Below are 13,550 nucleotides of genomic sequence, written 5' to 3' on the forward strand. Positions count from 1 at the left end.
AAAATCAGGTTGCCTCCCGAAAAACGTTTCTTTTTTAGGACTCATGAGTCGGACTCCTTCCCAGTCTAAGTTGTTGCGGTTGGGAGTGGGATCTCCTTTTTCACATTTTTCTCTTACCACTTGCGCTTGTATGCTTGAACCCATCTTATATACACCTTCTTTGAGTTTTCCTTCTTATTTGGATTAGCACCTTCTTCATGTTTACGCTTCACCCCTTTGCCTTGTTTTTCACCCTTGTACTATTCTTCGCATTTAGATCCATCTTGACCATTGTTGGCTTCTCTAATTCCCCACCCATATCTTCATCAATTATCTCAACTTCTTCACTTGAATCAACTTGTCTTTCGTCACTTGCCTCTTCCACTTGAGCCTTGGACGTAGTGAATGTAATCAACTCAAATGTCATAGGAATTGAGGCTCTTGGTTTAGAGCATTTTACATTTGCAACATGAGGCTTCTCCCAAACTTTTAATTCTTCTTCCATCATCTTTTACATTTCTTCTAGCTCACTAAGGTTTTCTTCATCCAAATTATTCATCCTTAGCACTTCATCTCTTGGTGTATCGTAACTCACTTTTTTACAAATTTCGAGAGTAACGTCTTCATCTTCTACACAAAGTGTGAGCTTTACTTCGTGGATGTCAAAAAGTGCTCTTACGGTAATCAAGAATGGTCTTCTCAAAATTATAGGAAGGTCTTCATCTTCCTTCATATCCAATACCATAAAGTCAACTGGAAAAATAAATTTCCCCACTTTCACCAACAAATCTCCAATGATTCCACGTGGGTTAGTGATCGAGTGATATGTTATTCTAAGTGCCATCTTCGTGTATTGGAGCTTTAGTAGACCGAGATTCTTGTAGAAATAATATGGCATAAGATTGATGCTTGCCCCCGAATCGGCTAAAGCATTTATAGAAGCAGAATTGCCAAATTCACAAGGAAAAGTTAATCGGCCCGAATCTCCCATCTTGATTGGCAACCCATTAATGATTGCAGCTGAAAACAACTCAATAAGAACTATGGTTGATGCTTTTTCCAACTCCTTTCGATTAGTTATCACATCCTTCACAAACTTAGGAAGCTTGGCCATAGATTAGAGGAATGGAACATTGATTGAAAGTGATAGCACTTGTTCCATAAACCTCTTTTGTTCCGGATCCATATTATGCTTAAGGGCTTGAGACGAGAATGGTAAAGGAGGCTGATAGGAATTTAAAGGAGAAAACTTTTGATTTTCCATTGACCACAACGTGGTAAGATCACCACGACATGGTGAATCATCAGAACACGATTCATATTTTGGTTTTTTAGCTTCATGCTTCTCTTCTTACAAATACAAATTGGCCTTTTTAGTGGCTGTTTCATGGATCATAAATGGATCAGAATGAACTTCTTCTTTAGTGAAAATTGTCGTTACATGAGGTTGTGATTTCGGGTAGGGATTGCTAGGTGGTAACCTCTTGTTAACAAGTGTTGTTAGTTTCCCAAGTTGAGTCTCTATGCTTTTTATGGAAGCTTGTTGATTCCTCACATTAGCATCAATAGCATCATGCCTTTTTTCTGGGGATTCCATAAACCTATGAAGTATTGACTCAAAATCCATATTCTTCTCGGGTGGTGGTTGTTCTTTTTGGTAATAGCCTCGACATGTTTGTCTAAATTTTTCGACTTTTTTCTTCTTGCTATCTTCATAAGGCAACCAGTCCTTTTTGGGCTTTCTCTAATCTTTATCAAATCGATCACCACTCGAGTAGCAAACTTGTTCTTTTTGGTTACCATTCTTATCTAAATCACAATCCTTGGTCAAATGTGGCCCGCTACAATTATCACACCAGACACAAATTTCATGGTTACATTGATCCTTCTTTGTCATCCTCCAATCCATATTCTCTAACTTTTCCAAAACCGCAGCTAAGTTCTCGTTCCCTCCATCTCCTTTACCTCTAGTAACATATTCTCTCGGGTTATGATATTCGCATGAGTGCTTTGCAAATTCTTCATTCAATTCTTTAACCGTGGAAACTTCTTTCTTCGTCATTTGTCCTTGAGAGTCAAGAAGTTTCCTTGTTATGACATTCAACCCCTCATAGAAAATGCACAGTTCTTGTTAAACATTAAGATCATGTTGAGGACAACTTCTAAGCAAGCCCCTTGTATCTTTCCCACGCTTCATATAACGATTCTCCTACTTCTTATTGAAAATTATCAATTTTCTTCTTTAGCTTTAAGATATTCAAAGGTGGACTTAATTGCTCAATAAAAGCATCACGAAGATTAGCCCAAGTAGTAATGGATCCGGGCACAAGCGGCTTTAGCCAAACCTTTGCTTCGTCGGTAAATGTCACCAGAAGCATCCTAAGTAAAACTGATTCTTGTGGCACATTTGGAACATTGAAGTAGTTTGCAATGTCCTTTACCTCATCTATATGCTTGAATGTGTCTTCATATTCTTTTCCGGAAAAAGGTATGTCCTTTAGCATTGATAGAATATGCTCCTTGAGCTCAAAACTTCTTTTAGCTTGAATATCGGGTGATACAAGACCTGACCCATTATCTTCATGTATCCTCTTCTTATAATCTCCCATAGTCATTCTCGTGATGTAATCCATTTTTTCAACCTTGCTTTTTCTTTGGTTGTCTGAATCACTCTCTGATCTTTCCTCATAACCAATGCCATTTGCATTTTGAGTTCTTTCAAAGCTTTCAAATCCCTTGTCCGATTGAAGACTCCTACTTGACTCGTCGGCCTTCTTGTCCTTCTTCTTGTAGAAAGCTGATTCCAGATTTCGGAGTGGTGGAATTATTGGAGTTTTTGATCATCGGGTCAAAAATCTCTGAAAAAAAACAAAATAAAAAGCATAAAACGAACAAAAATAAATAAAACAAATAAACTAAGATTGACTGAGACGTAACCATGATGTGGTTAATATGACCACAATGTGGTTGATTCTTAGAAAAAAATCCAGAAAAGTAACTTTTGCGGTTTTTACCCCACAAAAAGGATCGAGTAACTAAAAGAAATTAAACTATAAATCAAATAAGGTGTTCCCTGTCGACGTCGCCAAAAACTTGATGTTCACAAATGTACCTACTTGTTTTAAATTTATAACCTAACTAACTTAACTAACTATGCACCTATAGGCAGGGTACCTAGTCAAATTATAGAATAGCTTGGGTAAGTCGAGTGTCGAACACAGGGAACATAATTCAATTACTTAATCTAATTGCTTCTAATTAAACTAAAAAAAACTTTGATTGGGGGTCTTTACTAATTTTCCAAGATCAAAAGAAGTTAAATCAATTAATATCGACTAACAAGCAAAGAAAACAAGTAAACTTCAAGAATTAAAGTGTAATTCTACCTAGATCCGATTTCACCTTCTCCTATGGTTGATTGCTAGTGATTGAATATATTGATTATCAATTTGTTATCTAGCTATTATGATCAAATATCTAGACTTATCAACTTTTGAATTACCATGCGATGATCAAGCACAAGTTAAACACCAAATCAATAATGAACACAAATTGGACTATGAATGATAGTAGTTACTTTTCTATGATCAAGTTAAGCAACCAAGCAAAAATTAAGATTAATTATGCTCTCTAACCCAGTTAAAGTTACTAACTTTAATTACTTTATCTAAGATGTGATTAATCCTAGCTCTAATTATTTAATGATTATAAGCAATTAGGTGACAAATTCATGCAATTAGAATGATCAACTATCACACAGAATCTGATTGATAAGCAATATAACCTTGAACTAAAACATGCTAGGGTTTAAATATCAAAAACAAGTAAAATCAACATATATCATCCAATAAACGAAATCAACACATAAGGATTAGGTTCATCTTCACCAAATTGAAGTAAAAGGTTTCTAGCCTCTCATAGTAGCAGAAAAACACTAAAAAGTTACGTAATTAAGATTAGACATGAGAAAACCGATTAAATCTATGTATAATTATTCCAATCTTCTTCAGATCTTGATCTCCACTTGGTTCTAGACCTTCTCCTGAGTTTCCAGAGGTCTTTAGTCGCAATTCTCCTCAGAAAGCCAATTAGAAGCCTCTACATTCGACCTAATAATCGAATACTTATAGTTTCCATAACATTGGTCACCGCAACATGGTCAACCACCACCACATCGTGGTCTTCGTCGAAATCTCATATTTTCCAATTCAACGTTAATGATTGAGAATCTTCCATTCACCACATCATGGTGGACGATCACCACGCCGTGGTTTTCTATCTTCTAGTCTTCTTTTTCTTCATTCCAGCTTTAGCTCATCCATTCTTGCTTCCAACACCTCTTTTTCTTCTTTTTTGTCCCAAGCATGTCTTTGCAACTACAAAACATTATTCAAACATAATAAGCACCTTTTGTCCCAAAAGAAACATAATTATAGCTAAAAGTATTCAGAAATATGCATGAATTATATGACTAAATATGCACATATCAGTTTCTCACCCAAATCTTGAGGAGCACAAACCGAAATCACCATAAGCCTCTTGTTAGAAGGTTTATAAACACCTTCCGCTAAAATAAAATAATCCAAAGAAGAAACTTGCTCCTTAACAAACACCAACGGATCCCACACAACAAGAATACCCCCACAATTACCCACGGAAGCACTGCTCGCTGACTGAAAATTACTATTTCCTTAAATATTACGAATGATAAATCATTAACAACTTCCATTTTAGTCTACAAAATACACAAAAAGTTAAACTTGAATTTAGAACATAACTCCCAAATCCAATATTTTTTCGGGTTTTTGCCATGCCCTTCGGCATTAAAGGATGAAAAATTCATCTAAATACTTTGTTTCTCCCATGGTTATTAATTATTTCATCTATATTTTTTAAACACCCTTCCATATTATACCCCATAGCTTAACCAATCGAAACAAAATCATCTAACTTATCAAGGAGAGAAGAACAATTATAATTTACCAGAGGATTAGCTTTAATTTCATCTGATTTGCTCTCACCAAAACATTCATCCCACTGTACAAATGATCGATTACCTGATGTAGTTCTATCGCTAAGAACCATACGTTCAACAACATGATTAGAAGGTACCATTTCCTTATGCACAAGGTTTGAAGTGGACACTTCATTTTTAACATCATCAATCAAAGGACAAAGGTCCTTATGTATGTCAACAACTTCACTAACCGCAAGTGAAGTAAATCCAGGAGGATAAGTATTTGTAAGGTCACACCTTATGATTTGATGAGTCAAACACATTACACACTGGCCACCAGCACTAGCGCGAACGTCAGCACCAACGCCAATGCCAAAACAAGACCTTATCAGCATCAATGTGAAGCTAATGATATTTGTGATCTTTTTATATTAGGCAGTTATATGTGTATATATATATATATATATATATATATATATATATATATATATATATATATATATATATATATATATATATATATATATATATATATATATATATAGACACACACACAAACAACAGATATCTGATACGTAATCTTGGTGATTAGGATCAGGCCTTTACTTAGATAGGTATACATCCCTTAAGTAGTGGGATATCAGTTATTGTAATCGTATATATTCAACATTAGGGTGAAACCTAATGTATGTCTTTGTGACCTTCGTTCTCTTGGTGAGAACATTCTTTCCTGGTGAAAGCATCTTTGTGATTACTCATGTTCTTTGTTTTTCTGTTTAATCTTTGCTTAGTTAGTTTGTTATTTGTTATTCATACTTGAAGTGTACCCGGTCGATATAAACCTTCAATTGGTATCAAAGTGGGTTTTTGATACACTCAATTTATCATGTCGACATCCTATAACCCCAAGTCGTCCGCTCTCAACAAAATCCCTCCTTTTGTTGAACACAACTTTACTATGTGGAAATTGGAGGCTATGGTAGTTTTTGAAACCATGGATTTTGAGAGGCTTAACATCGTTGAAAAAGGTCCTCACATTCTTATGTAGCAACCTATGGTTGATAATGCTCATGCTGGTTCTTTGAAACAAAATCCAAAGGCTAGTTATGACGATGATGACAAGAAACTTATTAGTCTCGATGTAAAAGCTAGGGCGGTCGTAGGAAACTTTCTTCCCTATCACGTGTATCATGTAGTTTAGAACTGTGATTCAGCTCAAGAGATGATGGAAACATTGACGGTTTCTTATGAAGGCACTGTGGAAGTTCAAGCTACAACCATGAACAACCTTAATCGAAGATAAAAGCACTTCTTTGCTTATCATGGTGAATGTCTAACTCAGACCTTTAACATGCTAAATTGTTTGGTGAATGATATGCGTAGGTTGGGAGTTGTCAAGAATTCCTCTCAGTTGGGTTTAAAGTTCTTGGGCTCTGTTGGAAAAAGATGGGAATATCATGATGATGTTCTTAAGAACAACGTGAAGATTAACCTCATGGATCACAACTCCTTTTTTGGAAATCTATAAAACTATGAAGAAACCAAAACTCTTCGTAAATACATCATGAAGGACTCAAACAAAGAAAAGTCTGTAGCCATGGTCTATCGAAAATAAGCAATGAATCTCATCAGCAACTCTAATGACTCTGATCAGGGCGAAGCAAGTAATGATGAAATTATTGATGAACTAGTTGCTAGCGCTACACTTATTCTTAAAATCTATGAAGAAAGTAGGTCAAATGGAGTCTGAAAAGTATAATTCATGGGAGGAAGTTCAGCGAGAAGGCTCAACTCAGAGAAAAGAAACTCAGGTAATTGTTTTAATTGTAGAACCCCTGACTGTAAAGAGAAGAAAGAAGCTGGAAGCCTGGAGAACTATGAAGTGTTATACAAGAAGTTGCACACCCACATGAAGAAGGAAAACATCACTCTACCAAAAGCCTTCATTGCAAAGCAGGAGGAATATGAGGAATGGTTGGAAGAAGAGGAAACATCTGAAGATGAAGGGCAAAATGTTAAGGGTCTTATGGATCTTATCACCGATACCCCTATTGGTGATTCTAGCAAGTGTGACGCTGATACTTCTCAAGCTGTCCAAGAATCAAGTCAGGATCTAGGACATACTTGGTTCCTTGAAAATGGGTGCTCTAGACACTTGCCTGGTCTCAAGTTCCTCTTTACAGAGTTTGTGGAGAAATATGACCCCATTATAGTTTTTACTGACAATAGTGAAGGAGCAGTCATGGGCGTTGGAACAATTGAGTGCAAAGCTTTCAAGATGAAGAATGTGATATATGTCAAGGGTCTTAAAAGAAATCTTATCTCTATCAGTCAGCTATGTGACACTTGTTACAAAGTTCTTTTCGACAACAATGAAGGAAAATGTTGGGTTATTTTGTGTTGTGTCAATAATTGTATTGTATCGTTTTAATTAATCTTATGTATCGGGTTGGGCCTGTGCACCCGATATTAATGTGCTAGGGTTAGACTATTTATAGTCCATGCATGCACCGTGATTAGTATCGATTGTCTTATAACCCTACCATGCCTTTACAGTAGCAGTTCTTAATCAAGCTCTTCTAAGGCATAGATTATAATCATTCAGCACTACTTTGATCTTCATTCTTGTGTTTGATTCTTAATCCTGTTCTTTAATCTATCGATCTTATTGTTTTAATCTTAACAATTGGTATCCGAGCAGGAGATTGTTTAAATCATATGCAACTCTTCTGTTGAAGTGTTATTAGGGTTTTTCCGCTTTAATAGGATCTGTTCCAGCCGTCTTCATCGTTTTCATCGATTGTTGACGTTGGATCTTGATCTTAATTACGCTCTAAACTTTTTTCTAGTCTACACATCTGGTTCTTTATAGGTTTAAGTGAAACGACAACATGTAGCCTGAAGATCCACACATGCTTTCTTTTAATCTTTCAAGCACCGTCGGATCCACTACCATGATCCCCATTCTCTTCCCTCAAGACTATGAAGTCTGGGCTTTGCATTTTAAGGATTACGTCCAAGGTCTTGAAGATAATGGTTCTTTGATATGGGAAGCCATGAGTGTGCAGACGTTCGAACATACGGGTACAAGAAGAGTTATTAAAACTCAAGCCGACTACAACAATCTTCTTCTCCAAGTAAAAGACGTTCCACAGGACGAAAAACAAAAGTTAATCACTAGTGTCAAGGCAATGAGGATTATTAGGTTTGCTTTGCCTCCAGACACGTTTCGTCTGGTGAGTTCCTGCGATACTGCGAAAGAGATATGGGACAGGCTGAAAGAGCTCTACTTGAGTGATGTTGATCATGAGCAATCTATTCAGACGCTACTTCTGTCAAAATTTGGAGCCTTTGCCCAGAAGCCTGAGGAAAAATTGGATCAAATGTTCAACCGATACAATCATATTTTAAGTAGGATGATGAAGCAGAAGATAGGACGTGAACTGATTGAACAAAAGGTCACGTTCATGAACGGATTGAAGTCAGAATGTAAAGTTGTGGTGTCAACTGTTAAAGCACACGAACAGTTTAAAAGCTACTCCTTAGCGAAACTTGTAGGCATTTTTAGGTCCCACGAGGATGAAGTGGCCAAAAAAAGCAAAGATTGTTTATGGAATGGGTTCTTTGGCCCTAGTTGCAAAGGGCAAGCAGGTTGTAGAAGAAGAAGGTTCGAAGATGGATCTCTCAGGTTGCGAGACCAAAGAGGAATATGCACTCATGGTGTCAAACCCCAAAAAGTTTGCAAAGAAGAACTTTGGACGCTCCAAAAATAGGAATTCGCAAGGGAGCTATACTTCTGAAAAGGAAAAGGATGAAAGCGTCAATAACTTGCAAAAAGAAGAAGTGAATAAAGATAGAAAGCTAGTGGGAGATTCTGGCTATGACTGTATGTAGTCATGGGAAGAATAATTTGGTGAAGGAGTGTATGCTGAAAAGAATGAACGAGAAGAAGGACGGGGAAGAAAAAGATGAAGCCTACTATATTTGGAAGATAGAGGAGCTTAAGAAGAAGAAGAATGCTGATAGCATTAAGCCTGCTTTGATTGTGCAGGAAGATGATGATGAGTTTGGAAGAGTTGAAGTCTGGTCGACTAACTCAGAGGATGAAGAGGTCCGTAGACCTACACATGGCAAGTGCTTCGTTGCTAAGGCTGGAGTTTCTGAGTACGAGGCAAAATGCTTCATGGTCAGCAATGATGTTTCAGAGAAAAAGGGATATACTTCGGACAATTGATTTGCTGCGAAACCAGTCATAGAGCAGATCAGGGAATGTGAGAGATTGATAAGCAAGGTAAATTCTCTTCTCGAATCTTTAAATATTCTAGTCTCTAGGTATGAAACTGAGGTAGATAATTTAAAATATTTACAGTTTCTAGTTTAAGTGATAGTTTAAAGAGACCCCGATTGAGTAATACTAACTTTACTAATCAAATCAGCAGGGTAACATCAAAATGTGAGGAAAGGCGGATGTGGATTGAGAAGTTAGAGTTGGAGTTATCTAGGTCTAGAGTTGATTTAATTTATTCGCAAAGAGACAACTTAGGGATTTTAAAACAACGAAACATTTTTTGTTTGATTGTTAAACGTCTTTACTTTAATATCACTATGCTGCATACTGAATGTGATATAGGGAAGAAAATCCATAAAATGATTTTGGGCTTTCTAGAAATGAAAGAGGACGAAATCGATGCAGACTGTTTCAAATGTGAATCCATCGTGTCATCTGACGAAATCTCTGATACTTACAGAACTGAACTGGACAAAATTGAATCTTATATACAGTCCAAAGATCATAAGAACATGCTGAAACAAATTTTGAGGGAAAAAGATAAAGAGCAAATTAAATCTGATACTTTACAGAAATTTGATTCCTTATGCACTAAATTGAGTTTAGAAAATACACTTAACATTGAAACTGTATCTGAATTTGATGATGAAAGTGACATGAATGAGATCTTTGTGGAGGATGAGGTTGATTGTTCAGAATTCGTAAAAAGTGAACCTGAATCTGCGAAAAAATTGATTTCTGAAAATTCAGTTGAGTACATTCGCATTTCTGAAAATGGTTCAAAAATTTTAAAAGAAAAGGCAAACGTTTTCCCAAAGGTTCAAATTGTTCCGAACCAGGTATTTTCAACTTCAGGACTTAACAAAAATCAGACCAAAGAATTATCATCCCTCGTAGAAGAAGACAACGTTGATGGGTGCGATGAATATTTATGGTATGCCCTTATTGACAACGCAGGTGAAACCAAAGGTCTCTCAGAAAAGACCTTTTCGAAGACGAAGGGAAGATATGTGGTAGAACCTTTGAACATGGTCAATTCTAGCTACGAAAAGGGAAGTCCAAGTGGAACCAAAAATGTTCCCACTGATATGTCATCTGAAAAGTCCAAACCCCCTTTTAGAAAGCCAAAACCTAGGGCTAATCTTCATAAGCCTGCTGAACAATTCCTTGCTCAGAAACGTCAAAGAAATGCTAGATATAATAAAAATCTAAAAGAAAGAAAGCATTTCTGGCAATCCAAAAATCCTAACTTTGTTTTTCAAGAAAGATCAGCAAATCTGGGTGCGAAAGTCTCTTCAAATCCGAAACCTAAAAGTTTTTCAAAAACTCAGTCATCTTCATAACTGATTTCAAAAACAAAACCCCCGTTTTCAAAACAAGCAAAATCTTTTGAGCAAACAAAACCTGATTTCTCTGAAAAATATAATGTTTCACAATCTTCAAATATTGAAGGATATAAAGGGCAAAGGAAAGGTTGTTTCAGAGTCAAAAATTCATTTCAAAAACTCCGAATCAAATTTGAAAAAGGAAAAGATGGTTGAGAAAAAGGTTGTTAAGAAAGGAATCAAAGATAAGCAACGAAAAACCTCATTTCAAAGGAATCCTAAAGACGAAAGGATCGTTGTTTTTAAAATAACTAAGAAAGATAATTCCACTCTGATTAAACGATCTTACTTGGTTGATGAAGCAATAACATTTCCCGTGTTATTGAAAACCTCACATGGACCCAAAAAAATTTGGGTTCCTAAATCTGTTTGATTTTTGTAGGTGATGCGTGACGAGCAGTTTGAATCCGAATGGTACATTGATAGTGGCTGCTCGCATCACATGACAGGAAGGAAAGAAGAATTGAGAGAGTTCAGATCACTGAATGATGGAGGGAGAGTCAAATACGGAAATAACTCTCTTGGGGAAATTAAGGGCTATTGAATGATTACGAATGGAGAATTCTCTATTTGAAAGGTAGCCTATGTGGAAGGCCTGCAACACAACCTAATTAGTGTATCTCAATTGGTTGTAGGTACAGGCTTAAAAGTGTCATTTGGTGATGAGGGATTTGAGATCATCGAGAAGAAAACTAAAACAGTGTTGCTAAAGTCAAAACGCAAATGCGAGATGTATCTGTTGAATTTGAATCCTATCAAAGGAAAGCCAACCATATGCCTTCTTACGAAAGCATCTTCGAATGATACTTGGCTCTCGCACCAAAACTTCAAGGATATCAACAAACTCATGCTTGGTGATCATGTACGAGGCTTACCACTTCTAAAGTTTGAGAAAGAACATCTTTGTGCGGCCTGCGAACTTAGGAAGCAGAGTAGGAAAAGTCATTCAACAATAATCAACACCAAAGTGATTGAACCACTTGAGCTATTGCATATAGATCTTTATGGTCCATCCGCCATCGAGAGTATTCGTGGTAACAAATATATATTAGTAATTGTTGATGATTTTTCCAAATTTACGTGGGTTTATTTTCTTAAAAAGCCACTTCCAAGCTTAAGGACTTTATCAAGCAGATCGAGCTTCAACTGCGAAAGCCAGTTCGGAACATTCGCAGCGACAATGCTTCGGAGTTCAAAAACCACGTGTTTGAAGAATTCCTGACTAAAAAGGGAGTAGCTCACAACTTCTCAACTCCTTACACTCTTTAGCAGAATGGAGTTGTTGAAAGACGAAACCGTTCTCTGTGTGAAGCTGCGAGGACCACGCATTCGTTTGCGAATTTGCCACTTTACTTCTGGTCAGACGCTATTGGCACAACATGTTTTACCCAAAATCGATCCTTCCTAAACAAAAGATTGTCCATCACCCATTATAAAGTTATTAATAAAAGAAAACCTAATGTTAAGTTCTTTCATCTCTTTGGTTCTAGGTGCTTTATTTTTAATTTTGAAGAACAAAGGAATAAATTTGATGTGAAGGTTGACGAAGGAATAAAATGGACGAGAGATCATGCTAAAACTCAAGTAATCGGAGAAGCATCTACTGGAGTTCTTACGAGAGCTCAACAAAAAGCAAATCAGACTGCATTATTCTCCAAAATGGAATTTTGCATGTTTAATTCGTTTATTTCCAAAATTGAGCCCAAAAATGTTAAGAAGTCTCTTGATCATTCTGATTGGGTGCAAGCAATGCAGTAGGAGCACAATGAGTTTGAACGAAACAAGGTTTGGAGACTTATTCCAACTCCGAAGGATGGGTCTGTTGTAGGCTTAAAGTGGGTGTTTCGTAATAAGCTTGACAAAGAGGGGAATGTGATACGAAACAAGGCTTGGTTGGTAGTTAAGGGTTATTGCCAAGAGGAAGGCATTGACTACGAGGAAACATTCGCACCAGTTGCAAGGTTGGAATTAGTTCGAATCTTTGTGGCATATGCAACTCATAAGAACTATGAAGTCTACCAAATGGACGTCAAGTGTGCCTTTCTGAATAGGAAACTCGAAGAAACAGTGTATGTGGAACAACTGCCTGGGTTCGTAAACGAAAAATATCCGAACCACTACTACATTCTGGACAAAGTTGTGTATGGTATGAAGCAAGCACCACGAGCATGGTATGAAACTCTTACTATATTCTTAAAATAATCTAAATTTAAATAAGGCTCGATCGACCCAATCTTCTTTCGCAAGAAAGATGGTGACTATTTGATGATCGTCCAAATCTACGTTGATGATATCATTTTCGGATATACTAATCCTAGATTAACTGCCGAGTTCTGAAAATTGATGGAGACTAAGTTTGAGATGAGCTCCATGGGTCCGATTAACTTTTTCCTTGGTTTGAATTTAAGACAAAGCCAGGAGGGAATCTTTATCAAGCATGAGGCTTATACGAAGACCTTACTTGCTAAGTTTGGAATGGTGGGAGATTCGAAGGTGAAGTTTCCAATGGCATTCGAAACGAAACTAACACCATCATTGGACATACCAGCTGCTGATATGACACTCTATTGTCAAATGATAGGTTCACTGATGTATTTAACTGCTAGTCGTCCAGACATTATGTTCTTTGTTTACTATTGTTCCAGGTTTCAAGCAATTCCTCGCGAACCCCACATGACCGCTGTGAAGAGCATCTTCAGATATCTTAAACGAACAACCTCACTGGGAATTTGGTACCTTTCAAGCCTATGGTTCTTTGTGCAAGCGTTCTCTGACGCTGATCTCGGAGGTTGCGGTCTAGATAAAAAAAGTACAACGGGAGGATGTCAATTCCTTGATGGCAAACTCGTGAGTTGGCAATCGAAAAAGAAAAATTGTGTCTCCCTCTCAACCGCTGAAGCTGAGTACATTGCAGCAGCCTCTTGTTCCTCTCAAGTAATCT

The 13,550-nt window shown here is 36.9% G+C and overlaps 1 protein-coding gene and 1 non-coding gene across 2 annotated transcripts; one reads left to right on the forward strand and one right to left on the reverse strand.

Moving 5' to 3' along the window:
- Window positions 1–490: 490 nt before the first annotated feature.
- Window positions 491–1,093, reverse strand: LOC145157879 (uncharacterized). The gene has a single exon (XM_079076855.1). The coding sequence runs from the start codon at window positions 1,091–1,093 to the stop codon at window positions 491–493; it is 603 nt and encodes a 200-aa protein (XP_078932981.1).
- A 1,027-nt stretch (window positions 1,094–2,120) lies between these two features.
- LOC145161788 (small nucleolar RNA R71) lies at window positions 2,121–2,228 on the forward strand. Its single transcript, XR_013738662.1, has one exon. It is a non-coding gene; the product is annotated as a small nucleolar RNA R71 (small nucleolar RNA).
- Window positions 2,229–13,550: the final 11,322 nt, after the last annotated feature.

This window comes from Lactuca virosa, chromosome 2 (assembly GCF_052849685.1).
Source record: "Lactuca virosa cultivar CGN04683 chromosome 2, Lactuca_virosa_CGN04683_v6, whole genome shotgun sequence".
Lineage (NCBI taxonomy): Eukaryota > Viridiplantae > Streptophyta > Magnoliopsida > Asterales > Asteraceae > Lactuca > Lactuca virosa.